Source organism: Tursiops truncatus, chromosome 12, assembly GCF_011762595.2.
Source record: "Tursiops truncatus isolate mTurTru1 chromosome 12, mTurTru1.mat.Y, whole genome shotgun sequence".
NCBI classification, from domain to species: Eukaryota; Metazoa; Chordata; class Mammalia; order Artiodactyla; family Delphinidae; genus Tursiops; species Tursiops truncatus.
In genome coordinates, this window is record NC_047045.1 from 38,102,072 (window position 1) to 38,129,339 (window position 27,268).

The 27,268-nt window shown below is 37.4% G+C and overlaps 1 protein-coding gene across 4 annotated transcripts in view; it reads right to left on the reverse strand.

The window, feature by feature from the left end:
- Window positions 1–27,268, reverse strand: part of PDSS2 (decaprenyl diphosphate synthase subunit 2) — a 267,116-nt gene that overhangs the window by 45,885 nt on the left and 193,963 nt on the right. For 3 of the 4 annotated variants that reach the window (XM_019929522.3, XM_019929521.3, XM_019929520.3), the window contains 2 exons: window positions 12,862–13,035; window positions 11,790–11,921 (listed from right to left, as the gene is read on the reverse strand). In XM_019929522.3, the coding sequence (XP_019785081.1) occupies window positions 11,790–11,921; window positions 12,862–13,035 (306 nt within the window). Of the gene's footprint in view, window positions 1–7,187; window positions 10,344–11,789; window positions 11,922–12,861; window positions 13,036–27,268 lie in introns of those variants that run through there. The other variant, XM_073789477.1, reaches the window with a different exon arrangement.

Here is a 27,268-nt window from a genome sequence, read left to right on the forward strand (position 1 = left end):
CCTTGTTTTATCTTAAAAAAATGTGAAAATAGACAAGCTAGTGTGCCAGTGCTCATGACATTGAAGGCCTCCTCTGACAGCTACAGTGAGCGCTGTAAAACAATATTCTACACCAAAGCAAACAAAGTCAGTGCTCTGATTGAGAGGATGCACAGAGGGATTAATTCCAAAGGTTTATATACCAGTCTCTGCAGACCAAAGGCAGATAGATTCTCTGTTGGTAAGTAATGGATGTACAATGTGGTCTTTTACTTTAAGAAACAAATGCTTTTTTATAAGTCAGGTAACAAAGAAGGATTGGATGACATAAATGAACTGCTTCCAATTTCTAACTACTGCTATCTGGACTTGAAAACTGGATATGGAAAAACCTTTTTCTAAAAGCAGAAAACTAATATTCCACAGCAGGGAGTGCAGAAATTGCTAGAGACTGATCATCTCTTCTTATCATGTTATTCTTCCCCAATGCTACCAGCTATATTTTAGAATAACAATTTAAAAAATAAGATTCTCTTCTTCAGCCTTCAAGAAAAACTATCTTTCTTTCCAATTTTTTAGTTGAAAGAACATAATGAACACCCATTTGCCCTCCAACTAGATTAATTAGTTGCTAATATTTTGTCATCTTTGCTTTCTCTCTAGATGATCATTTGCTGACTATATGAGAGTAAATTATAAACATAATGATATCTCATCCCTAAATATGTCAGCATCTATCTCCTAAGAACAATGGTGTTCTCCTACATAACTACAAACCCATGACCACATCCAACAAGTTTAACGTTTACTATAGTATTTAAGATAATGTCCGTATTCAAAATTTCTGGTCCAACCAGTAGCGTCCTTTAGAGCTATGTTTATCCCAATCCAAGATCAAATTAAAAATCACACATTCCCTTTGGATGTCACGGCTTTTTAATCTCTTCTATTCTACAACATTCTCCACACCACCACCTTTTCTTTTATAATATGGCATTTTTTAAAAGAATCCATGTCAGTTGCCCCACAGAATGTCCCTTCTCCTGGACTTGTCTAATTGTTTTCACATGATTAGATTCAGGTTAAAATATTTTTGAAAAGACTCCTACATAGATGATGCTGAACACTTCTCCATTACATCAGGAGTCATACAATATCAGTTGTCTCGTTACTGGTGAGACTAAGTTTGTTCACTTCCTCCCTTTGTCTTCAATAAGTAATCTGTAGGGTGCTTTGAGTCCCTGTGACTATTCAGTTCCCTACTAACCATTCATCTAATTGTTTTAACCAATTATTCACTAATGATTCTTGTTTGAGTAAAATATCGTATTGGTGGCTACAAAAATAATGATATTAAAAAAATAATGATATTTTAAAGGTCTGCCTTGGTACTGGAAGAAATATCATCAATTTCTTTAGAGAAAACATGTCTTACTGAAAACAAACTCTCCTTGCATTTGCATTGGTATTAAGAGGTGGAGTTTAGTATATATATGTGAGATTTGTTGGTGGACAGAGGAACGGAGAAAGGACACATCCCAAAATTGTTTGGGTATAGTGTATGAGGATTTTAAAAGGTCACAAATCAGATATCTACTAGATCTGCTAGCCCCCAAGTTGAAGCAGCCAGCTAGCTAAGTTTGGTTTGGGAGGAGAAGCAATCCTTGCTGGGCTCTCCAGTTACGGAGCTGGAAAGGTGTCAGAATATAAAGGAACACGGCAAGCCTTTTCTTTGCTATCTTGACCATTCTTACCTACTAATAAGAGAGCGCAGAAGGCATCTGCAAGGAAGTGAACACCCTTCAGAACTTGGGTACCTGATTTTACCATCTCCTTCACCAGGGAAAGCTAATTTTTGGAGGCAAATTTCAATCTCCATGGAATTAACTTTCTCGTATTCTCTTCCTTTGGTTTGATGCGAGAAGAGGAAGAAATAGACAGATGCAGAAGGCTATGGTAACCCATTAAAAAAAGGGGAGGGGGCTTTTATCATTTACATGATAAATCTCTCTCTGTTCAGAAGTCCTGTTATCACTTTTCTTTTTAATTTTATTTATTTTTTTGTACAGCAGGTTCTTATTAGTTATCTATTTTATACATAGTAGTGTATATATGTCAGTCTCAATCTCCCAATTCATCCCACCAGTACCACCCTCCCCCACCACTTTCCCCCCTTGGTGTCCATACATTTGTTCTCTACATCTGTGTCTCTATTTCTGCCCTGCAAACCAGTTCATCTGTACCATTTTTCTAGGTTCCACATATATGCATTAATATACGATATTTGTATTTCTCTTTCTGAGCTTACTTCACTCTGTATGACAGTCTCTAGATCCATCCATGTCTCTACAAATGACCCAATTTTGTTCCTTTTTATGGCTGAATAATATTCCATTGTATATACGTATCACATCTTCTTTATCCATTCGTCTGTTGATGGGCATTTAGGTTGCTTCCACGACCTGGCTATTGTAAATAGTGCTGTAATGAACATTGGGGTGCATGTGTCTTTTTGAATTATGGTTTTCTCTGGGTATACACCCAGTAGTGGGGATTGCTGGGTCATATGGTAATTCTATTTTTAGTTTTTTAAGGAACCTCCATACTGTTCTTCATAGTGGCTGTATCAATTTACATTCCCACCAATAGTACAAGAGGGTTCCCTTTTCTCCACACCCTCTCCAGCATTTGTTGTTTGTAGATTTTCTGATGATGCCCATTCTAAATGGTGTGAGGTGATACCTCATTATAGTTTTGATTTGCATTTCTCTAATAATTAGTGATGTTGAGCAGCTTTTCATGTGTTTCTTGGCCATCTGTATGTCTTCTTTGGAGAAATGTCTATTTAGGTATTCTGCCCATTTTTGGATTGGGTTGTTTTTTTGGTATTGAGCTGCATGAGCTGTTTATATATTTTGGAGATTAATCCCTTGTCCACTGATTCGTTTGCAAATATTTTATCCCATTCTGAAGGTTGTCTTTTCGTCTTGTTTGTAGTTTCCTTTGCTTTGCAAAAGCTTTTAAGTTTCATTAGGTCCCATTTGTTTATTTTTATTTCCATTACTCTAGGAGGTGGATCAAAAAAGATCTTGCTGTGATTTATGTCAAACAGCGTTCTGCCTATGTTTTCCTCTAAGAGTTTTATAGTGTCCGGTCTTACATTTAGGTCTCTAATCCATTTTGAGTTTATTTTTGTGTATGGTGTTAGGGAGTGTTCTAATTTCATTCTTTTATATGTAGCTGTCCAGTTTTCCCAGCACCACTTATTGAACAGGCTTTTTTTCTCCATTGTATATTCTTGCCTCCTTTATCAAAAATAAGGTGACCCAAGGTCCGTGGGTTTATCTCTGGGCTTTCTATCCTGTTCCATTGATGTATATTTCTGTTTTTGTGCCAGTACCATATTGTCTTGATTACTGTGGCTTTGTAGTATAGTCTGAAGTCAGGGAGTCTGATTCCTCCAGCCCCGTTTTTTTTCCCTCAAGCAGAAGTCTTGTTATCACTTACAATCCATTTTCCTTACTATGCACTCTTGGAATCCGGAAGAGACGTGAAATATAAAATTACAGTTTGACTAAGAAAAAAAAATCTACCCAGATCTCAGAAAGCCATGAGCAAGGAAATGAGGCTGACAGAAGAACTGAGCTGTTTCCTCCTGTGGCCAGGTCCCAAGGTGATGTCCACCAACCCTGACAGTGTATCTCAAGCCACCATGTCAAAAACCAAACTTATGCCAATGTTCCCACTTCACTTTCCTGTTTTTATCTATGGCACAATTCTTTCTGTTATCCAAGTTCAAAATCCTCGTTTTGGCCTCTGACCACCCCTCCCCAGTAGACATCTGCCAGGTTCTCCCTATCATATCAGTTTTCAGGTCCTATATATTTTCTCTCTGAAGTGAATTTTATACCTAACCTCCTTACCTTCCCGTTCTCATGGCCAATACTCTGATTAGGACTTTTTCCCTGCACTTATGAACAGATTCCTCACAACCTCCTGACTGATCTCCTTTTCTATAGTATCTCCTTGTTCTTCTGATTCTATATAACGTAGTTAGATATACCTCTCTAAAACACATTTCAAACCTTGACAATACCTGGCTCAGAAACTTCAATTTCTGCTCCATGACTTCTGAATCAAGTTCATTTTCTAAAGACAAACATCCCAAAATCCTTTTTTTTAAATTGACGTAAAATTCACATAACATAAATGTGAATTTATGTTACTCAGTGACATCTAATACATTCACAGTGTTGTGCAACCATCACCACTATCTAGTTCCAGAACATTTTTGTCATGTTGTAACATGTATCAATACTTCATTCCTTTTTATGGCTGGATAATAATCCATTGCATGGATATACCATATTTTGTTTATCCATTCATCATTTGATGGACACTGGGTTGTTTCCACTTTTTGGCTTTTGTAAATATTGCTATACATGTTTTTGTTTGAACCAAAGTCTTTTAAGTATAGTCATTATGTACTATTTTGGCAATTCTTCATCTATCCCTATATGCCCCATGTTTTTCACCTTCCATCCAAATTATAATACTTCTTTTTTCTTTGAATACACTGCATGCTTGCCCATCTGCAGCCCTTTTTCATGGTTTCTGTTGTGTAGGAAGCCCTTATTCCCATCTTTGTTGTCAAGATCTTCTTCAAGGACTATCTCAGACATCACTTACTTCACAAACCCTTTGTTGACTTTTCCAACAGGATTCAAACTCTTTTTCCTCTGAGCTGCCCCACTGGCATCAATTACAGTATTCCTTATATTTGTGTGCTTCTCTTAACAAGGCCAAGACAACCATCAGGCAATTTACTGCTGTATCTCCTACAGTCAAGCACTTTGTTTCCTTAAGTGCTCAGAAAATCTTAAGAAATATTTTAACTTAGGAGATAGTTAGAGCCATTTCATAGTCTTTGTGGTCTCATATAGTCCTTTCAAATGCCCACACTCTACACCCTCTATGGTAGAGGATGTTGTCAGTATTATTCCTTTTGAAACAACTCAAAATAACTTAAATAATTAGAAAAATATCATGTGGCATTCATGAGAACTCTCTGAACGTGCACTTTCTCTTTTGTTTAAGAATATATATGTGTTATATTCATGCACATCAGCTTTGCCTAGCAATTTTTGTTTCACTTTTTGAATAAGAAGGAAAAGTAGGATATCTAGGGACAACTGAGTCATAGTTTAGCACTGGTAATATGTAGTTCACTTAAGGTATTTTGTGGATGGTTATGACAGTGGCAGAATGTCACAAGCCTAAGTGACATTTCAATACTTTCAGAAATAGCCAAGAAAAAAATAATCATAATTCTTATTTCTTCAGGTGACTTATAATGGCAGCAGAAAACTAGAAGGATCATTAAAAATAAAGTTTGCTGACCTGCAATAGCCCCTGGACTCCCTGAGAGAGTCAGAGCTCTGTGGTTCTCTGAAGGATTCTACCTTCTTTTATTCGGAATCAAAATGATAGCTGAGTAATGACTTCACCTCCCTAGGGTGAATCACCCATTCACTATCAGTATTTTTAACCTGATCATTATTTTTCAGCAGCTATAAATTTAAATTTAAAATTAAGGTAGGAAGGGATCTGTAGAATTTAGTATGGAGACATTGCTTAACAAATATTTTTCATCTGTTTCTGGTCTGGCCTGGTGCTCTAAACTGCCTCTTACGAAAGTGCATAGTGTGCGTACACCTGAGGGTGCGATGGAAGACAGCTATCCGATCTTAAGATTTGGGGAGGACGGGGAAGTTGGAGGGGGTAGCAGGGCCTGATATGAAAAATTCCAGAGGTGCTGTGCTTCTTGGCTTCGCAGTGATGTTGAATGGGCGCTAAGGGTATGTGATCCCCTCTTCCCTTCCTTTCCGGTCATTAATTCTCACTCTCCCTAAGCAGGAAATCAAAAGGGAGATGGGACACAAACCTGTCTATAATTTTACATGTGATAATAACAAATCATAGTTGTCTTCCATCATTGGGAGCAAGACTTTTCTATTTCTAAGTGTCAAAGACAGTATTTAGCTTCTAATAGAGATAAATATTTTCTTATAATGCATCTCTTGCCTAAGAGATTATTTAAAGCAATTTCTTAGATTTATTTGAGAGCTGAAAGGGACCTTAGAAAGGATCTAGTTCAATGCCATCATTTTGCAAAAAAAATAATAAGAAGGATGTTAAAGAATGTGACCAAGGTAAACAGATGCTAGCAGAGCCCAAACTGGAATACAGGTCTTCCAAATCCTGGTCCTCTATGGACCATTTCTGCTATACCAACTTGATTCTTTCTATTTAACAGAACAGGTTGCCACCAGTTTTGTCCCCCGAAGACCACACCACACACACTTTCTGACAAATACTAATTAGATGACTATTCCAAGTAAGTTACTATACAGGACTATTGGTAATTCAAAGGTAAATTCACTACGATCCTTAAGGATCTTACAATAAAATTCAAAACCTAGGAGAAGAAAGGTTTACAAAAATGCAGAGGAGAAAAGTATCACAGAAAGTTGGAAAGAGAGCACTAGAACTAATTTCAGGATTAATAAGCAGCCTCCTTGAGATTCAGGATAGAATGTCCCTCTCAAGTGTTATGCAAATTGTGTTCCCTAACCCTGACTAGGCAGTGTTCACAGAACAAGATCATTATTATAGAGAGCTTTATATAAACATGAATAAAATTTAGAAAATTAAAATAATCTCAAGTAAGGAGTCTTTAATCTGAAAAATGTTGCCCCCTGCATGACAGAAACTGATTTCTTAAATTTCTTATTTGCTTCAGACAAATTCACCTTCTCTTCTTCTGTGACCCTGTTCATGACTCAGACATGTAGATATAAGGAGAAGGGCCCGAAGTCCATGGAGCAAATCACAGCAGTCTGGTGGGGCCTTGAGAGGTGGGCAATAAACTGCCAGTTCTTCCTGAAGGATGAGGATTTAGAGATGATCACAGGGGACCTAGGCTGGAGGATGTAACCTCGTCTGCTCATGGGTGTCATCTTGGCAGTTTACTGACCTCTGGACAAAATCTATTTAATTTACTGGAGATAATGCCTAAGGCATAGGCTGTTTGGAAAGGATATCCCTTTGAACTGAAAATCAAATTGAAGATAATGATTTGGGAATATTTCACCAGTTGTTTAGGAAATCCTGGACTCTCATGTAGTCTATATTTACAACTTTGCATGCTTGCAAAGACACTAAGAGTTAAATATGTTCCTTTTCTGTGAAGCTTCTTTAAAATTCATATCTATGCTGCTCATATATATATATATATACACACACACACACAAACACACACACACATATATATATATATATATGTATATATGTGAATAGCCAACGGAGACTTGATAGCTTTCTTCTTTAAAAAAATTAATTAATTAATTTTTGGCTGTGTTGGGTCTTCGTTTCTCTGCGAGGGCTTTCTCTAGTTGCGGTGAGCGGGGGCCACTCTTCATTGCGGTGCACGGGCCTCTCACTGTCATGGCCTCTCTTGTTGCGGAGCACAGGTTCCAGATGCGCAGGCTCAGTAGTTGTGGCTCACGGGCCCAGTTGCTCCGCGGCATGTGGGATCTTCCCAGACCAGGGCTCAAACCCGTGTCCCCTTCATTGGCAGGCAGATTCTCAACCACTGCGCCACCAGGGAAGCCCCGATAGCTTTCATTTAACATATTTAGCTGGATCTTTTCAACCAAAATGTGTATCTGCAATGTATTCTAATGTAATCCAATTAGAGGCACTAACACCATCTGTATATACATTTTTGGTTCAGCTGTCAAAACACACACAAACACAATGCTCATAATACAATATTCAATAGTTGTGTAATATTTTATTGTACTATACTTCATTTAACTTTTTTCTATTTTCAAATGGATCAATTTTCATTTTCTTCCTTTTATAATTAGTATTTTACTACATATTTTAATATGTAAATCTTTGCCCACATCTCTGTTATTTTTCTTGGGATACGTTACTAGAGTGCAATTACTATAGCAAAGTATATAAACTTTTAAACCAAAGGTTTAAATTATGTATAGTATTTAAAGAGTCTAATAACACAAGACTTCTAACAAAATATCCTAGCACTCTCCAGACTTTGTCTGTCTCATTTCCCTCACTTTAGCTGTTTCTTCTGTTTATCTTCAAATACTGTTTTCTTGATTTTTAAATTTTAAGACATTATCTATTGATCCTATGATAAAAGGAATAATTACATTTCTTACGTGACCAAAAACATTCCTTTCCACTACCCTCTCCCCAGTGATTATACTTTTTGGTTTAAATCAGTATTTGGTATTTACATTTTTATGCTATATAAATATTATCCTCTAAGCCATGTTAAGTATTATGATTACATTTTCTTTCTTATACATTAAAAATTTATTCACTACACCTAAGAACTGCCTCATTTCATATCATATGTTTAATGTGGCTGTTTAAAAACGTGGGCCCCAAATTCTCTGAAATTGTTCCCAGTGATAGGTGAGGTATACAGCCCCTCCCCTTGATTCTGGGTGGGCTTGTGACTATTTTGATAGGAGATCATGAAAATGGCGTGTGATTTCAGAGGCTGGTCATAAAAGAAGATGCAGCCTCTGCCTTGTTTGCTGGAAGGAACACTTGTGTTTGGAGTTCTGAGCTGGCAAGAAAGAAGTCTGACTACTCTGAGGCTGCCATGCTGTGAGGAAGCCAAGCCAAGTGGAGGAGCCACGTGTGAATACTCTGGTTGTTAAGAAGCCTGGTTTTCTTGACAGCCCAGCCTAGGTGCCAGGTGTGAGTGGAGACTCCAAATGATTCCAGTCCCCAGCATCACTGAATCACCTCTAGCCTCTGGGTTTTTCTAGCTGAGGCCCCAGACATCATGGAGCAGTCATCCCTTCTGTGCATTGTCCAAATTCCTGACCCACAGAATCCATGAACATAATAAAATGATTATTTTAAGCAGCTAAGTTTTGGGGTAATTTGTTATGCAGCAGTGGTAACTGGTACTCTTACTCTTAACTGGTACTTTCTATGTTCCTGTTATTAATTTGTCCCTAAATTCTCAATATGGCCAAGTACATTAGGGGATCATCAGTTCCATTGTTTCCTTGGAGATATTACTTCTGGAGATCTCTGTCCTCTTGTCCCAATTGAGCCTGGATGCAGAGCCATCAGCCTAGGACTTGCATGGGTGAGAGACAATGTAGCATGCTATTGTACTTACAGATGTGGGCCCTGTAGTGAGGCTGCCTGGGTTTGCATCCTGGCTCTACCACTTACCAGTGCTGTGTGACTGTGCTCAAGTTAATCTCTCTCTGCTTCAGGTTTCTCATTAGAACAGTGGTTGGCACAAAGTAAGTTCTCTTATTGTTGGCATTCTTGTTGTTGTTTATTATTCTTCCCTTCATATTGTCCTGGGAATTCCCATCATCTCACACCTATGTCTGATGCCCTAGTTCCTAAATTCCACATGTTTTTCTTTCTTGGTTATTCCCTTGATAGAATACATCACCAGCTCCCTAAAAAAAGATGCTTAGGAGGTTAAGTTTTTTGAGACTTTATTTATGCTTTAATTGTCTTTAACATCACACTTGATAACATGACTGGCATAAAATTCTAATTTGGAAACAATTTCTCTTTGAATGCTGAAGTTATTACTTCATTGTCTTGAAGCTTTCAGTGTCACTACTAAGACAATTCTGATTCTTGATCCTTTGTACGTAGGTTTTTCTTTCTGGAAGTATTAAGATCTCTTCTTTATCCCCATTGTTTCAAAATTTGATAATGATGTCACTTGGTGTAGGTCTTTTAAAATTCACAATTTAGAGTGCCATTTCAATTTGGAGACACCTTCAGGTCCTTCATTTCTTAGCATTTTTCTTTTCTTTTAATTCTTTATTAATTTTTCACCTCCATTTTCATTAAGTTTCTTTCTGGGACTCATAATAGATATAAGATCTCTCAGATTGGTCCTCTAATTTTCTTATCTTTTCTATTTTCTATTATCTTTTTAGTCAATTTTCTGGGAGATTCTTTTAATATCTTCCATTCTTCTTCTGATTTTTTAAAAAAATAAATTTATTTATTTTATTTATTTATTTTTCGCTGTCTTGGGTCTTCATTGCTGCGTGACGGCTTCCTCTAGTTGCAGTGAGCGGGGGTCTATGCTTTGTTGCGGTGCATGGGTTTCTCACTGCGGTGGCTTCTCTTGTTGCAGAGCACAGGCTCTAGGTGCATGGGCTGCAGTAGTTGTGGCACACAGGCTCTAGAGCACAGGCTCAGCAGTTGTGGCGCACTGGCTTTGTTGTTCCGCAGCATGTGGGATCTTCCCGGTCCAGGGTTCGAACCTGTGTCCCCTGCATTGGCAAGCAGATTCTTAACCACTGCACCACCAGCGAGGCCCCTTCTTCTAATTTTTTTTTAATTCTGCTTTCATATCTTTATACTTTATAATTCTGATTTCTTATTCTTGAATTGTCCTTTTTTACATATCACCTGTTCTTATTTCATGGATTTAATATCTTATCTCACTGAATATATTGATTGTAGTACATTTGGAAATGTCTTTTTTCCCCCTTGCACTGCCTCTGTTTCCTCTAACTTCCCTCCTTTTTTTTTTTTTAATCAGTTTGATTTTGACTTGTTCTTTCACGGCAGAGGCTGCTTTCAAATGCCCAGTGGTCCTTTAATAGCTATTCTACTTCAGTTGGATGTTCTGTGCCCTTGGATACTCTGAGGCTTGTCAACTGGTGGACCTCACTGTAAGGCAGCTGGCCAGGGTTACAGCATGTTTACTGAGGGAGCCCCAAAAGTCCACATCTGCAGGGCTTTTCCTCTGGGTTTGACAGTTTCCCCAGAAAGGAATCCTCTCATTTTCTACCTGGTGAATATAACGGATTTTAAGCTGGCTGTAAGTATTTTGAGATCTATTAGGGAGGAGTGGCTGGAGAGGGAAAATCTTATCTTTCCAAAAGCAGATATCTCAGGCTCTCTCTACTTGAAGTGTGCCATCTACCTCCGCCTCAGCTGTGCCTGCTTTCCCAAGTCCAGTCTCAGATTAACCCAATCAACTAGAACCACCAAGTTAAATAAATTCCATGAAGTTTTGGATAGAAAGGCAAGAACTTTTTGTACCTGGATTTAAAAAACCCCAAAAAAGTTTCTGGATTTAAGAAAAACCTAAAAAAGCTCCCTCTCATCTTCCATACCTTCCTTCCCCCACAAAAAAGTAGAAAATTCACCCAAGTCCCTTTACCCCTCTTACTTAACCACACTTTTTTTTTTTTTGCTTTGATAATGCCTCAGAACTTGAGTACTCAGGATCCAAGTTTTTTTTTTTTTTTTTTTTTCCAAGTTTGTTTTAAAATAACCCAATGAAGTGACAGGCAGAACCCCTGGAATTCTGCAGCTTGTGCTAGAGTCTACATATGGGAAATTGCCGTCAGTTAAAGGGTGATGCTATTACCATATTACCATAGCCCAATTTTTGAAAGCCTTTAGAAAAAAAAAATCATCTGAGTTAATTCGTATTTACCACAGGCACAGATTTTGTATTGCAGTATTCTATGAATTCAGATAATAAGAAAACACAGTACTACAGTCTCTAACTTTTAACTAACACTTACCTCTCAAAAATGTATATTATAAATTAAGAATTTTACCTGTTATATGAATAAGCTCTTATATGACTGATCTATATGCTCCATATGGCTGATCAGTCTTAGATCATCATAAAATATGAGTTATGTTTTAAAATCAACCAAATACTATTGGTACCTAAAATAAGAGTAATTTCATTTTACCTCTCTGATCTGCTTAATCCACAAATCTCTTCCAAGAAACTCCTGATGTAAGACTACAGGAGCTGAGTTTAGATTAAAAGTCAAGGAGTCACTGGTCTTTTCTTTAATAAAAGGCTGAAGATCAGAATTTATCTAGAAGGAGTAGTGAAAAGAGTTAAATCAGTGAAATGCATATACATTGGCATGTTTTAGTCATATTCAGAAAGCACCAGTTACTACAGTGAAAAATTAAGCTTAAGGAACTCAGTTTTTAGATGTACTTTAATAAGCAAAAGAACAGCTCATATGATTAACAATCATCTTAAAAAAACTTTTAAAATAGTTTTCCCCTAACATATTCCTTTTTTATTTGGCAGCAGCCTTTATTTTGCTTTTTAAGTTCACGGTAAGGATCATAAATTATATTTATTTAATAAATATAATCAAATAATAAATAAATTAATCAAAGATTTAATAAAGGACATAAAAACTCACCTGGAGATATTACATATTTTTGTATATATTTCCCCCTTCTTATGAGCTATTTAAATGGCATCTAAGAAATACGTACTAAATGGAATTTAAAATTACATATACATGGAGGTAACAAAATAACAGCTAATCTTGAGACATTTTATATTTCATTATGCCCATTCAAAAGAATCAGTTATTGGAATTAAAGCTTTCAACTTTGCTCCATATATTTCTAAATTTCATTAACTTTCCACAGTTTGTTTTACATAGGAACTATAAGGGAACTGTAACAAAAATGCAAATATTCTTCCATTTTGTGACTGACAACATTACATGTTATTTAATAATTTGCAAGAGTTCTTTCAAGAACCCTTTCAGGTGGTAAGAAGAGACAAACATCACAAATATGGTTTAAGTAAGCTGTAGCTTTCTATCAAAATTATACAGTACTCACCAATCGTACTGTTTATATTATGTAATAACCACCACGAATGATAGATTTTATGTACTCAATAGACAGTTTTTGAGATATAAAAGCAGTTCATTAAATGGTAAAATGTTTCTTGTGTATCACTTTAGCTATTTAAATACAGAAAAAATAGAAAGGGTATGCAAATACCTTATGACTCATGGCCATGTGCTTCCCATACTGAAATGCCATATCCTGAACCTCAGCATCATGCTTTGCTAATTCCATTGCAGCTTGGCAGCTCTTTGCTAATAAGGCACCATGGGAGAGAAAAGTCTGCTTCTTCCAAGTTAATATTCCAATATCATCTGTGATATGATTTTCCTAAAAATTGCAACAAAAGCCAAGATTAAAAAGGTTTGAGGAGTAATTTGTTTAGGTTTTTGAAGAATAAGCATTAAAAAATGAACTATTCAAAACACTCAGGCTGTTGCAACAAGACAGAACTAAAAGATGCTGACCCTGACCTCTACCTAAAGAGAACTAAGGAGGTGGGAACTGCTTTTTTAGGGTAATTGGGAAAAAATGAAAGAAATGCTGAAGCAAATTTTATTTTGAGCTAGGGAACTTCTATGAAAATATACTTATAAGCAAAATTAGAAACTTAGACCTTCAAACTAACTCTCTTCTAGATTCATATCAGTTCTTAATTAAGTGCTAATATTCCAAAACACAAGAATCCTATTGTCTTTAACTTATGTTAAAATGTCAAGGGCATAGTGAAGGAACTGCATTCTCTTATAAGCAGGCAGATAGAAAAAATCAGAGAGAAGGTAACCCATTACAATGGAGTATGATTAGATCATACTATTCATCAAAGTTTATTCCCATAAGAAGAAACAAGATGATAAGGGAAGACATAACTGTAGTTTATTTAATTTCATCTTTTTACATTATGAAAATCATGGTAGTATCTTTAAGGAAGCATAAGCATACACATACCTACTGACTCTAGACCAGTGATGTCCAATGAAATTATAATGTAAGCCCCATATGCAATTAAAAATTTGCTAGTAGCTACATTAAAAAAGTGAAAAGAAACAGGTGACATTAATCTTAATGACATTTTATCTATCCCAATGTATCTAAAATATTACTATAATAAAATAAAAAATATAATCAATATAAAATTATTAATAATATTTTACATTCTTTTTTTACACTAACTTTTCAAAATCAGTGTATATTTTACACTTACAGCACATCACTAGTGACATTTCAAGTACTCAATAGGTACAAGGAGCTGGTGGCTACCCTAGTGGACAGCTCTGCTTTAGGCAGTTAGCTCTCTGAGGACAAGAATGATGAAGCGATATACATAATGATGCTCATTTTACGGTGTTTCTTTGAAACCTCAAACTAACTAGAACCCATCCAGAAGGATTAATTAACTCAAACACTTTACTTCCTGCCGCCCATACCACAATCCTTCTCCTTCCACCATTATTTGGGGACAAAATAAAAAATAATAAGAAAACTTAGACACCATTAAAAAAAGATCTTAGATTTAGCCCCACCTCTTTCACCATGTTGAAGGGAATCTTCAACCCATTGGTCAGATCAAATTCTCAACTTAATTTTACATGCTTTTAAACAAAAAGAGAGTTTCACTTATAGCAACAGTTACAAATATGCAACATAGTATTGTGTAATAATCAAAAAGCCACTTGGGGAGAAACAGTGCGTAAACTGCTTCATAAAACATTGCGAATAAATGATAGCATTTAATTTTGGAAATCTGAGAATGGATTTTAAAATATGTGAAGTTAATATCATATTAATAAACCTAGATAAAAACCATATTATCTCTCCAGATATACTAAAGATGCATTTGACAAAATTCAGCTCCTATTCTTTCTTTCTTTCTTTCTTTCTTTATTTTGCAGTACGCGGGCCTCTCACTGTTGTGGCCTCTCCCGTTGCAAAGCACAGGCTCCGGACGCACAGGCTCAGCGGCCATGGCTCACGGGCCCAGCCGCTCCGCGGCATGTGGGATCTTCTCGGACCGGGGCACGAACCCGTGTCCTCTGCATCGACAGGCGGACTCTTAACCACTGCGCCACCAGGGAAGCCCTCAACTCCTATTCTTGATGGGAAAAAAGCACTGAATAAAACAGGAACAGATGCGTATTTCTTCTTTTTTTATAAATGTAATATACTGCAATTTTATTTCAATGGCACAAAAGAAGTTAGCGTGTAGGAAATTTATTTATATTTAAAAAAAAAAATTATTTATTTGGTTGTGCCGGGTCTTAGTTGCAGTGGGTGGGCTCCTTAGCTGAGGCTCAAGGGCTCCTTAGTTGCGGCAGGCAGGCTCCTTGGTTGCAGCTCCAGGGCTCCTTAGTTGTGGCATGCAGGCTCCTTAGTTGTGGCATGTGAACTCTTAGTTGCGGCGTGCATGTGGGATCTAGTTCCCTGACAAGGGATCAACCCAGGCCCCCTGAATTGGGAGTGCAGTCTTATCCACTGCGCCACCAGGGAAGTCCTGCGTGTAGGAAATTTAAATGAAACAGTATGGTAAAAATAGCAGAGAACCAAAAAATCTAAAAAGCAAGTACACCTAAAGCATGAAAATTCATTAGTGTTTCATCTTCAGTTATGACTGACACTTGATGCTTGCAAATTTTGAAATAAACTTTGAGATCATGATCACTATTCTGAAGAGATTTCAGCACCGGCATTAAGATTTGTACATTCAGTTGGTTTGCAGTTGACTTGTTAGCCATTTACATACTATGGTACAGATTTGTCACAGGTCAGATCACAGTGTTGAAGGAAAGAAAGACCTTCCTGTAATTATACAGAAAGGATCCTCTAACCTGCACTCAGCTTAAGACATCCAATGTACAAGAGCACGAAAACCATCACAGTAATGTGGTTCCAAGGAACATAGTTTTGGTAAGGAAAATAACCTAAGCTCCTGTTTCCCATTTTAATTACTGAAATCTCTACCAATGACAAAAATGTCGTATAGGACACTAAACGTACACAGTAATTCAAACTTCATGCAAAGAACATATTTAGCCATCTGGGATAATGCAGAATGACTGGAAATATAACGGATGTGATTCAACATCGGTTCTTTTTGTCATTTTACACAGATGTCATGTTAATATTAGACCAAAACACAAAATGTTTAGTGCATAAACCAGTTTCTTTTTTAAGATCTATCATTTTTATCGTAGTCTTTTATCTTACTTTGGACCACTTGTACCCCGTACTCTATCCTACTATAGACTGTTTAACTTAATCAACAAAATCAAAAGTAATTTCTGACCAGATTTATGGGAGACATAAAAATTTATAACATCAAAGTGTCTGCATAACCAAAAGTACAATAATAAAGAAGAAAATGCCTGCTATTTCTTTTAGAAAATAGTACTTTGTAAGCTTGCTGCATCTTTAATGCTTTTACTATTGCATGACAATGAATAGTTGATAGAAAAAAAGAACTGTATACTTGAATTATGATAACTCATCCATCACAGATTAATCTAATAATGAAGTTTCTGCAGAAACAGGAACTATTTTAACAAGGAAAAAAAAATGCCCTCATTCCAGATGTATATTTCTTTAATGTGAAAGGTGTCTGTGTTTATGTGTGTGTGTGTGTGTACAAGCATGCATGATCACCCAAAAGTCAGCAAATACTTTATGGGGAAACACATGAGCCCTTCTTCCTAAAATCAGGAACAGGACAGAGATGAACACAATACCATTGCTATTTAACAATGTAATAGAAGAGGCAAGAAAAGGATAGCTGTATAAAAATTAGAAAGGAAGAGTTTAAGTATCACTATTTGAAGACAGTATAACTGTATATTGGGGAAGACCAATATACAAAACTCAACCAAAAAACTACAAACAAGAAGATAATTCAGTAAGGTAGCAGCATATAAAATCAATATAATTTATAATTAACATAATAGATGTAACCATAGCTTTCATACATAAAAACTAATCAGAAAGTATTGTAAATAGGGCCTTTTCTTACATTATATCTATGAAAAAAAGATTTAAAAGCTGGGAATAAACTTAGAAATGTACAAAATTGGTATAAAAAAATGTTAAAATACTACTGAAGGAAAGCAAGTTAAATAAATATAAAGGCATATCATGTTTAAAGATAGTAAGATCCAACCTCATAAAGTTACTCCAATAAAATTAACACCACCCCTCCCCCTCCCCCCCAACTTAGGCAAGCTGATTCTAAAGTTCATATTGGAAACAGCATGAAGAATAACCAGAATAAGCAGGAAGCCATGAAAAAGAAGAGCAGTGTAGGGTGAGGTGGGGGGAAGAAGGGTAGATGAGGAGAGCTAATGATGTCTAGCCCTACCAGATACTATATTATAAAGCCTCGATAATTAAAAAATAAAAAGTGCACTTTTTAGATAGACAAATGATGGAACGAAATAGAAAGTCCAGCAATCAATCAAACTATACACAGGAATTTACTATATTTTAGGGAAAAATTGGACTTTTCAGTAAATGGTGCTGGTACAACTGAATAGATTTCTGGAAGAAAATTAAGACTGCTCTGTATTTCACACAATTTATCAGGATAAACTCTACATAGCAAAAAATAAAAGCAAAAGAACCACAAACAATAGAAGACAAAAGACAATAAGGCAAGGTATGTGCACTTTCTATCACAGATGAATGACAAATCTCCCTGTGATAGGCTAACAATGGTCCCCCACAAAGATAGCCACATCTTAATCCCTAGAGTCTGTGAATGTTACCTTACATGGTAAAGGGGACTTTGCAGTTATGTTAATTCAGGATCTTGAGATGGAGGAATTATCCCAGATTAACTGGATGAGCCTAATGCAGTCAAAAGGATCCTCATAAAAGGGAGGCAGCAGGGTCTGAAGATGGAGGATGAAGCCACAAACCAAGAAATGAAGGTGGAAACTAGAAAGGGCAAGGAAAGGGATTCTCCCCTAGAGCCTCCAGAAGGAATACAACCCTGACAACATCTTGATTTGGAGGCTTCTGACCAAACAAACCACTTTCCACCGCCTTAAAGCATCACTCAGTGTTGGTGAGGCTGTGAAGAAACAGGCATCTCAAATATGACTGGTAGAGTCTGTCATACGGAGTGAAGTAAGTCAGAAAGAGAAAAACGAAATACCGTATGCTAACTAATGTACATATATGGAATCTAAAAAAACGGTACTGATGAACCTAGTGGCAGGGCAGGAATAAAGACGCAGATGTAGAGAATGGACTTGAGGACACTCAAGGGGGAGGGAAAGCTGGGGCGAAGTGAGAGAGTGGCATGGACAAATATACACTACCAAATGTAAAATAGATAGCTAGTAGGAAGCAGCCACATAGCACAGGGAGATCAGCTCGGTGCTTTGTGACCACCTAGAGGGGTGGGATAGGGAGGGTGGGAGGGAGGGAGACACAAGAGGGAAGAGATATGGGAACATATGTATATGTATAACTGATTCACTTTGTTATAAAGCAGAAACTAACACACCATTGTAAAGCAATTATACTCCAATAAAGATGTAATAAAATAAAATAAAAAAAAAATAAAGTTCCTAAAAAAGAAAAAAGGGTAATGAATATAAAATTTTACATTTCTTGGTCTCAAATGCTTAAAATTTTAAAAAGTTATATGATTCTCAATTAACTTTTCGTGGTTTGTATACCATCCTCATGTATTCATATAACAAACATTTATTTAGTTTCTATTATGGGTTAGGTTCTTTGTAAAGCAATATAGACATGAATATATTTATTAATAATATTTATTAATGAATAGCCTGTCCTCAAGAAGCTCACAATACAGGAATGACATCTATACCTATCTATATGTGGATATTAATATAATAGATAAATCAATACAGTTCTATCTCAGAATAATTCTTGGAAGATCTCCAATGGTCAAAGATTCAGTTTTATTATATTTTCCTTATTCTGATTAAGACATTTTATTATTCACCATTTCTACATTTTAATTCAATTAATACACGATCTCCGAAAACAAAATTAGAAAATTCAGATAGCCGAGAAACACTTAATATATAGTCCCTTGAAATCTGCTATCATAAGTTAATCAGATCATAAGTCAATAATTCTGTTCCTAAATTAATCAGAAAATTTATTACCTGAACATTAAATTATTACCTATCGTGACCTTGGTTACAAATGAAACAAAGTCCCTCTATTCATTTCTGTCAGCTTGCCATGTATACATTAAGAGAGCATGCTCTATTACAAAGGAAAAGTTAATGTACAATTGTAAAATACCAAGAAACTAGTTTGATAACCACATCCGAATTAGTATCTTCAGATATCAGATATACAGAATTGGTGTGAAATGAATGAGAGCAGTCAGAGTAAATGAGATTCAGATATACTTACAGCATCAACTTACATCTGTACAGTTTATAGAAGGAGGATACATTCAGTGAACATTGACTTTTGATGGGATTTTCTCTTTTTCAGAAAGGTAATATACGTCAACATACCTACTGAAGGACTGTCAGACTGAAGGATATTAATTTTTAAAATGTAGGTCTCTCATTCACTGTAACATGACCTTTTTGCTCAAGCAAGGTTAGTTCAAAAAACACACAGGAAAAAAACCCTGAATCTTGCAAGATGATGTTTCCCAAGACAGTGGCACTGGTGGTTGTACTCAGATATAATATTCTGTTCTGCTACTGAGCTGTCTGGGGAATGTGTACTTTGAGTTGCTTTCCTAATGGTAGTAATACATTTGTACATACCTATTTACATGGAACCAAAGTGTGTTTGTAAAGTGGCTGCTTGGGATTAAAGGTCTAGTCCATGGTCACAGAACAAAGGCAAACTAATTGATTCAGGAAGATGTTCAAGCCCCAACCGGAACCTGCCGAGCCAAACTTCTATCTTTCACATTACCAGAGAAGAAGAGTGTTAAAAGTACTTTAAAGAAAGCATGCAAATATTTCCTGTTGTCATGCTTCTTTCAGATTCATATACTGAGCTGCTACCTTTATAATTTATCTGTAAAATATATCTTTGTATATTTATGCAGCATAAATTTGGGTCTGATAAGAGATCAGATCTAACGCCACATTTCACCATTTTAAATGTTTGCTTTGAATTAGCCTTTTCAGCTATTTTGAGAAGCTAAACAACAGCCAAAATGTTTACCAGCTTTATTTATTTTTTTTAAGTCAAGGAAAATTTCAGAAAGACTCCCTAAATTTGGGGATAAGAAGAAAGCAAGGGGGAGAATAGAATCTAATATTTCCTGGGAGTCAACAATATGTGATGACACTTTCATGTTCATTATTCTATTACCTCTCAAAAATCTTAATTATCATTATTCCCATTCAGTAGGTAAGGAGACTTGAAGGCTGTATTTCGATCATGATCAGACATTAGTAAATGGCAGAGATGGGTCTTAGCTGTATAGCAGTCGGATTCTATTTTGCTTAATACATAGTAGAAATACTTAAAAATATCTTATACAGTCTAAAAAGTAGGTTGTATTTAAGAGTAATGACACGTTTCATTTATGTATCAACAAAGCATTTTAAACCTGTAAATTAAGTCTTTTAATAATATCCACTGAAAAGATCCAAGAATCTAGAGCATATAAGTAACAAGATTAGGAATAGTAGATGTCATAGTATTTTTTCAGGAATCCTGAGGAAGGGGGAAAGAGTATAACATTTTAACAGCATCATCTAATAGGATGAAATAATTTGCTTTGATTTATAATCCAATCACACTGGAGACAGTAAAGTAGGTATCTAGGTAAATCATGGGAGAGAAACTGATAAGATGTGATAAATGTATAACTAAAGTCTGTTTTAAAAAGTGCTTCTATATAATAAATAAAGCTATTAAAATTTTACTCACACATTAGAGAGAATGGTTATCAGGGAATTTAAAAGTCAGGAATTCTTTGGTCTAGGGCTAGCCAGCCCCTTCCTGTACTCCCCACGAGTCAGTTCTTGCTGAGATGTATGGGAATGATATGTTGAGGAGGGGTCAGGATGGAGAAGGGAAGACTGTTTTACAGCTCAAATCCTTCAGCAAGGGGTATCCTTGGGATGGGGAAAGCTTTGAACAGCTAGAGGGCAGCAGATAGTCTTCAGAGGGGTTGCACAGTAGGGGCAGTAGGGAACGCTGCTTAATTCTTTAAGATGAACAAACAGCACCAAAGGGAAACTTGGCTTGCTGTGAAACGTGCAGTGTATGTTGGTGCTTGATATACCATGTAAATGTGCAGTAGATGCAGTTCAATTAATTTTTGTGTGTGCTTACTAAGCCAGGCACTACAGATTTGAGAATTAGGTATTACTCCTTGACCTTTAGCAGAAGTTCAGTAAGGGAGAAAGACAGTACACAGGAACTAGTATGGTATGTGAAAAGAAAGCTATGCTTACAGCACAGAGAAGGGAGTGACTAGTTTTACCAAGGAAGGCTTCAGTTGGAGAACTGTTAGCTGAATCAGGTTCTGAATAATAAACTGGAATTAGCCAGGAAGATAAGGTATGAGATGACTTTGGGGCATCAATATTAGTTCCATATTGTTGAAGCAGACAGTGGGAAAGGTAGATGAAGAAGGACAAGGCTAGTCAGGTAGGTGAGAGGTCCAGAGGGTTGGATCTTATTACTTAGATGCTAGAAAACTGTCTTTAGCAGGAAGTTATATGACTACACATGCAATTAGATGGGTTGCTTCGGAGGCAGTTTGGACTGGAGGGGCAACAACTGGAAGATCCATTAGGGGTTAAGTTATATTCCAGGTAAGCAGGGATGACATATAGTGGTGGCCAGCGGGAACTGAGAGGCAAGAGCAATCTGAGCTGCTCAAAAAGTGAAATAAGATAGCTCCCTACTGTGTACACGATAGTCGCTCACCGAGGATCTACTTCCCTCTCTCTCTTTACTAACAAACCCTAATTTTGTTCAGGTAGTCACTGCTCTTGTCAATGATTAATTTAGGAATGGGCATGTGGTCCAATTCTAGGCAATAAGACATGAGGAAAGTATACTGCAGAGCTCCCAGAAAGAGATCCAGGCAAAAGTGGCACCTGTGGATGTTGCTCTGTCTTGATGAGCCACACCCAGGACTACTGTAGCCAAACTGCCACAAGCTTGGTAATAAAGAGGACACTAGGAAGCAGAACAGAGATATAGAGAAAACATTGATATCTGGAGTTGTCATGTTAACTGTCCCTTGATGCCTGACTACCTCTGCATGCTCAGTTAGAGTAAAACATGTTTCCTTACTTTTGTATCTATTTAATTGGATTTCCCATTTTTTGCAGCTGAAAGCATTTCAATGAATTAATTCATTCCTTAAGATGAGAAATGTTTATACTATATAAAGTCTGCATTGCCAACATTAGCAAACTATTAAAACATTTTAGGAAGAATTTCCTTAGGATGGAGTATTAGTTATCTATTGCCACATAGCAAATTACCCACAAATGTAGCATCTTAAAACAACACACACTTATTATCTCAGAGTTTCTGAGGGTCAGGAGTCTAGGCATGGCTTAGCTGGCTGGTTACGGCTCAGGATGTCTCAGGAGACTGCGGTCAAGCTGTTTGCTCAGGCAACAGCCACAAAAAGGGTCTGGAGAATACACTCTTAAGCTCACTCGGGTGGTTGCTGGCAGCAGGTGTTAGTTCCTTGCCACGTGGGTCACTCTGCAGGGCTGCTCCCATGACATGGTAGCTGGCTTCCCCAGAGCAAGTGATCCAGTAGAATGAGGGAGAGTGAGAGCACACTCCGGGGGGAAGCGTCACAATCTTTCATAACCTAATCTTGGAAGTGACACACCATCATTTCTGCCGTATGCTATTGGTCACACAGACCAACCTAGTATAGTATGGGAAGGAATTAGACTCAGAATACTAGGAGGTGGGGCTCATTGGGGGTCACCTTGGAAGCTGGCTACTAGAGATAGAGTCTATGATTAGAATTACTGGGACAATAGATTTGAACATTTTAAAGTTTCTTAAAATATTCTGCAAGTTGTTTTATAGAAAGGTTCTGATATGCACACTGACCAGCCAAGTTTGAAACTGTCTTGTCACTGAGTAGAATTATTGTTTTACTTGTGAATTTAACAGGTGAAAAGTGGCATTTCATTTAAATATGGGAAGTAATTTCATTGATTAACCATTTGTATTTCCTCCATTCATTCGTTTATTTACTGAGTTTCTTCTACAGACAAGGCATTGTTTTAGGTGTTCACACCAGTGAGAAAACCAGAGAGTCCTTGCATTCACAGTTCTTACAGTCTAGAAGGGAAGCCAGACAATCAGATAACCACACAGATAAATATGTAACTGCAAACTGAGATACTTCCAATGGGGAAAATGAACATACTTTTATGACAGCAGTAATAAAAGAACCTGACTGAGACTGGGGCTTTGGGGAGTAGTTTCCTTGAGGAAGTGACACTTGAGCTGACACAGGAAGGATGAATAAGGGATAAGTTAGTAAAGGTGAAGAAGTATGCAAGGATTGTAAATACAAAGGAGAATGCTTTGTCTGAGGAATGAGAGAAGGCTACTGGGGCTGATATGCAGACAGTGAGGGTAAAAATGGTACAAGGTGAGGTTGGAGGGATAGACTGGGTCGGATTACGCAGGGTCTTTTGGGTCACTGTCAGGATTTCGGTATTTATCCATGGAGTGATGAGATGTTACTGGGGGTTGAGATGAAGGAACAGCAGCATCAGATCCGCATTTTGAGATCTCTGGTGGTGTGGAGAAAGACTAGAAGATGGGAGGATTGAACACACGGAGAAGGAAGAGGTAACTGGAATTGCTCAGGCAAGAGAGGATGGCATCTTGGACCATGCAAAAGGGGGAGGCATGGGGTAAAGCCAGGCTGCAGCCTATGCCATCAATGGTGGGGGAGTGAGGGCATCAACAAGGTACTGCTCTTGACCACTGTTGTGGACCAAATGTATGTGTCCTTGCAAAATTCATATGTTGAAGCCCTAACTGCCAGTGTGTTTATATTTACAGTAAGTATGTAAAGAAGGTTAAATTAGTCATAAGGGTAGGGATTAGTGTCCTTATAACAAGAGACACCAGAGGGCTTGCTCGGCTTTCTCTCCACTGTGTGAGTGCACAGTAAGAAGGCGGTCATCTGCAAACCAGGAAGACAGCTCTCACCAGAAACTGAATTGCTAGAACCTTCATCTTGGACTTCTCATCTCCAGAACTGCGAGAAAATAAATTTCTGTTGTTTAAATCACTCAGTCTATGGTATTTTGTTATGGCAGCCCGAGCTGAATAAAGTAACTACCTTCTCTATAAATCTTAGGATTCAATCAGTGATGTTTTGGAAGTATATTTATACTGTTTCTCCCAACATCTTTTCAGCATGGTCTTAACCAGCATGTTGGAAAGATCTATATTCTAGTTATCTATTTCTGTGTAACAAACTACCCCAAAACTCACGGGCAAAAAAACCACCACCATTTTATCATGATCACAGATTCTGTGGGTCAGGAACTCAGGAAGGGAACAGAGAAGACAGCTTGTCTCTGTTCCATGATGTCTGGGGCCTCAGGTGGGAAGGCCTAAAAAGCTAGCGATGATTCAGAGGGCTGGGGCTGCAAGAACTGAACTGCTAGAGGTCCACTTCCAATGAACTGGCTGAGTCCCCCACACATCAGGCCCATCTGGGATGGGGGGCTGGAGCACCTACCCATGGTCTCTCACTGCATGGTGGTTAAATTCTGAGAGGAGGCAGAGACAGGGAGCATTTCAAGAGAGTGAGCAATTCTAAGAGACCCTTTTATGGTCCAGCCTGAGAATTCAGGTAGTGTCACTTCTACCCTATTCTATCAGTTGAGGGGACCACAAGCCCACTGAGGTTCAAGGGTCATATATCCTCACCACTCGATAGGAGACAATGGGAGGAGAGTTAAAGAATTTGTGGCCTTTTTTTGGTTTGTTTTTAACCACCACAGTCTACTACTGAAGAGAGTGCTGAGGAAAGCAACTTGCTTTCTCTGCTCCCTCTCAGTTACGCTTCTGGCTAAGGTGGTGATACAGGAGATGGAGTAAGGCAGCCATGGGGCTAAGCCTGGTGAGGGGCAGAAGTATTAAGGATGACTCGTAAGTTTTTGACTTGAGAGCCTGGATGAATGGTGGTGCTCTTCATGAAGACAGAGGACAAGGGAATAGGTTTGGAGAGAAAGGTCATACATCTGGTCTTATAAGTACTGAGTCTGAGATGCCTGTGATACCACCAGGTGGAAGTATTGAATAAGCAGCAAAATATTCAGTAGTGATCTGGGATGGAGATTAAATCGGGACTTACTGGCATATAGACAGATGGTAATTGAGGTCTTGGGCTTCACTTTCTGAATGGTCTATTCTTGTCCTGTGATCAAAATGGTATTCTATTAAACAATTTACAAGCTTAATAGTGATGCTTCATCTCTCAGGCAAATAAACTGCCTTTTAAGATGCTTTGCTGCGATAGCTGACAGTGAGTGACCTGGAGTACCTCTAAATGGCGTACAAATTCAATTTAAACATTTATCAAATAAAAACATTCACCAACCATACCCACTCTAAACTTGAGGGCCTGCTTAATCGAAAGGGCTATTATACACACTTAGCTTTCTCAGTCACCAAGGGCTTTTCTGCCTTCTTCATATCTGTATCAACCTTTGCTTTCTCACCTTTGCATATCTAATATAATATTCCTATATTTGATTTCTAATAAGCTTACTTCACAATACATTTTCTGGTTTTTCTTTTAAATAAAAACATTTTGTGGACTAAAAAAATATAGACAGCATTATTTCTTAAATGTGGTAGTGGGCACCTAGGTGTTTTATTTTATTTTCAGTCTTTAAACTGTATAGATCTGTCATATACACTCTTTTGTATGCTTGATGTATTTCATAATAAAAAACATTTAAACCATACTCAATAACTTTTAAATCTGAATAAATTCAACAGTTTTATTTGCAACGAATGACTTAAGACTGTGTCTACTTTATGAAAAAAGGATGTTAGTAAAATTATAGGTATTTATTATCACCACCACCAGCATCTTTGAAGTCTTGGATATGTGAGTGATACAAGATTGAACAGATGCCCAGCAAACAATAAAACATGACATGGCATGTTTTATTAGCTCATTAATACATGCCTTGGGTACAATGAGAGAGACAGGTTGTGAGTAAATGTACCAATGAAATACACCCCAGAGTATCTTAATGCTTTTATACTGTACTCACTGTTTCACTTTCAAACCTCTTAAAATAGGTTTTCTTTTAAAGGTACTTTTTACATGTATATATACTTGGGATATTTTTTACTTCAAAGAAAGGAAAATGAAATTTTCCTATTTCTAACCTATAAAAGAAAATTTTCAGTATGAGCTCCATTCCACTTTAATAAGGTTAATTAGCTTCTTTGAACTCAAATGCACTTATTTCCTTTCTCTAGTCAACCTCCCCTGGCCACCTTCACCCATTTTTATGGGAATAGTCTGCAAAGCTCTGAATTTTCCATCACTATCCTGTGCTTCTGTTTTCACACTGCACAATAATGTCTCCATATAAAACACTGTAGTCCTCTCTGGCTGCTGAGGATTGACTGCCATCATGAACAACATGGTATAAATCCTAACCAGGGAGTGCATGACCAACCAACTACTTCAGTGGAAACAAATGATCACTGATGACCTTCATCCTGGGAAGGAAGGCAACAGTGTCTTAGACAGAAATTTGGGAAAAACTTGCTAAAATGTACAAAACCACACTTGATGTCATCTTTGAATTTGGCTTAAAAAAACCCATTTTGGTAGTGGCAAGACACCTGGCTTCAGCATGACTTAACAATTCATGAAGCCAAACACAGACTTGCAAGACATGGTCTTTATGAGAAGAAAAAGATCTCAAGAAAACAGTGAAAAGAACACAAAAACAGACTGAAGGAAGTTGGTGCTGGCAAAAAGAAGGTGCAGATTTTGAAATGACTTTATTTGTGGTGATTATGCAGATTTTTCATAAGAGAATTAATAAACTATGGAAACGTAAGGAAAAGCACAAAAAAACCCCACTGTAGGTGCTTTGTGAACAGTCTTGACATGGATTTCCTGAAATTCCAAATACCAAACCTCTGCTCTCTCCAGCCAGGGGGCAGTTGGCATTCCAGTTACTAAGTGGGTCCTAGCCCTAGAAGGCAAGGCTTCGGTACTCAGGCTAGAAGCCTCCAATTAGCTCCTCAAATCAGAACCCTAATTAAGGGCTTGGCCTAGACCTTCAGGTTCCCATGGATTCTCTGACTCCATCTGACTCCAGTTCACTCGTGGTAAAGCTACCCCCAGACTCAGTTGATTCAAACAATAATCATTTATTATTGCTCATGTGTCTGTGGACCAGCTGGGATTCAGCTAATCTAGATGGGTGGCTCTGCTTCTCACTGCATGTCTCTGGGCTGGGTGGAGAGGTTCTGCTCCAAGTGTCTCCCATTCTTCTTGGACCAGCAGTCTAGCCAGGACATGTTTTTCTCATGGTGATGGCAGAGGACCAAGAGAGCCTCCTAT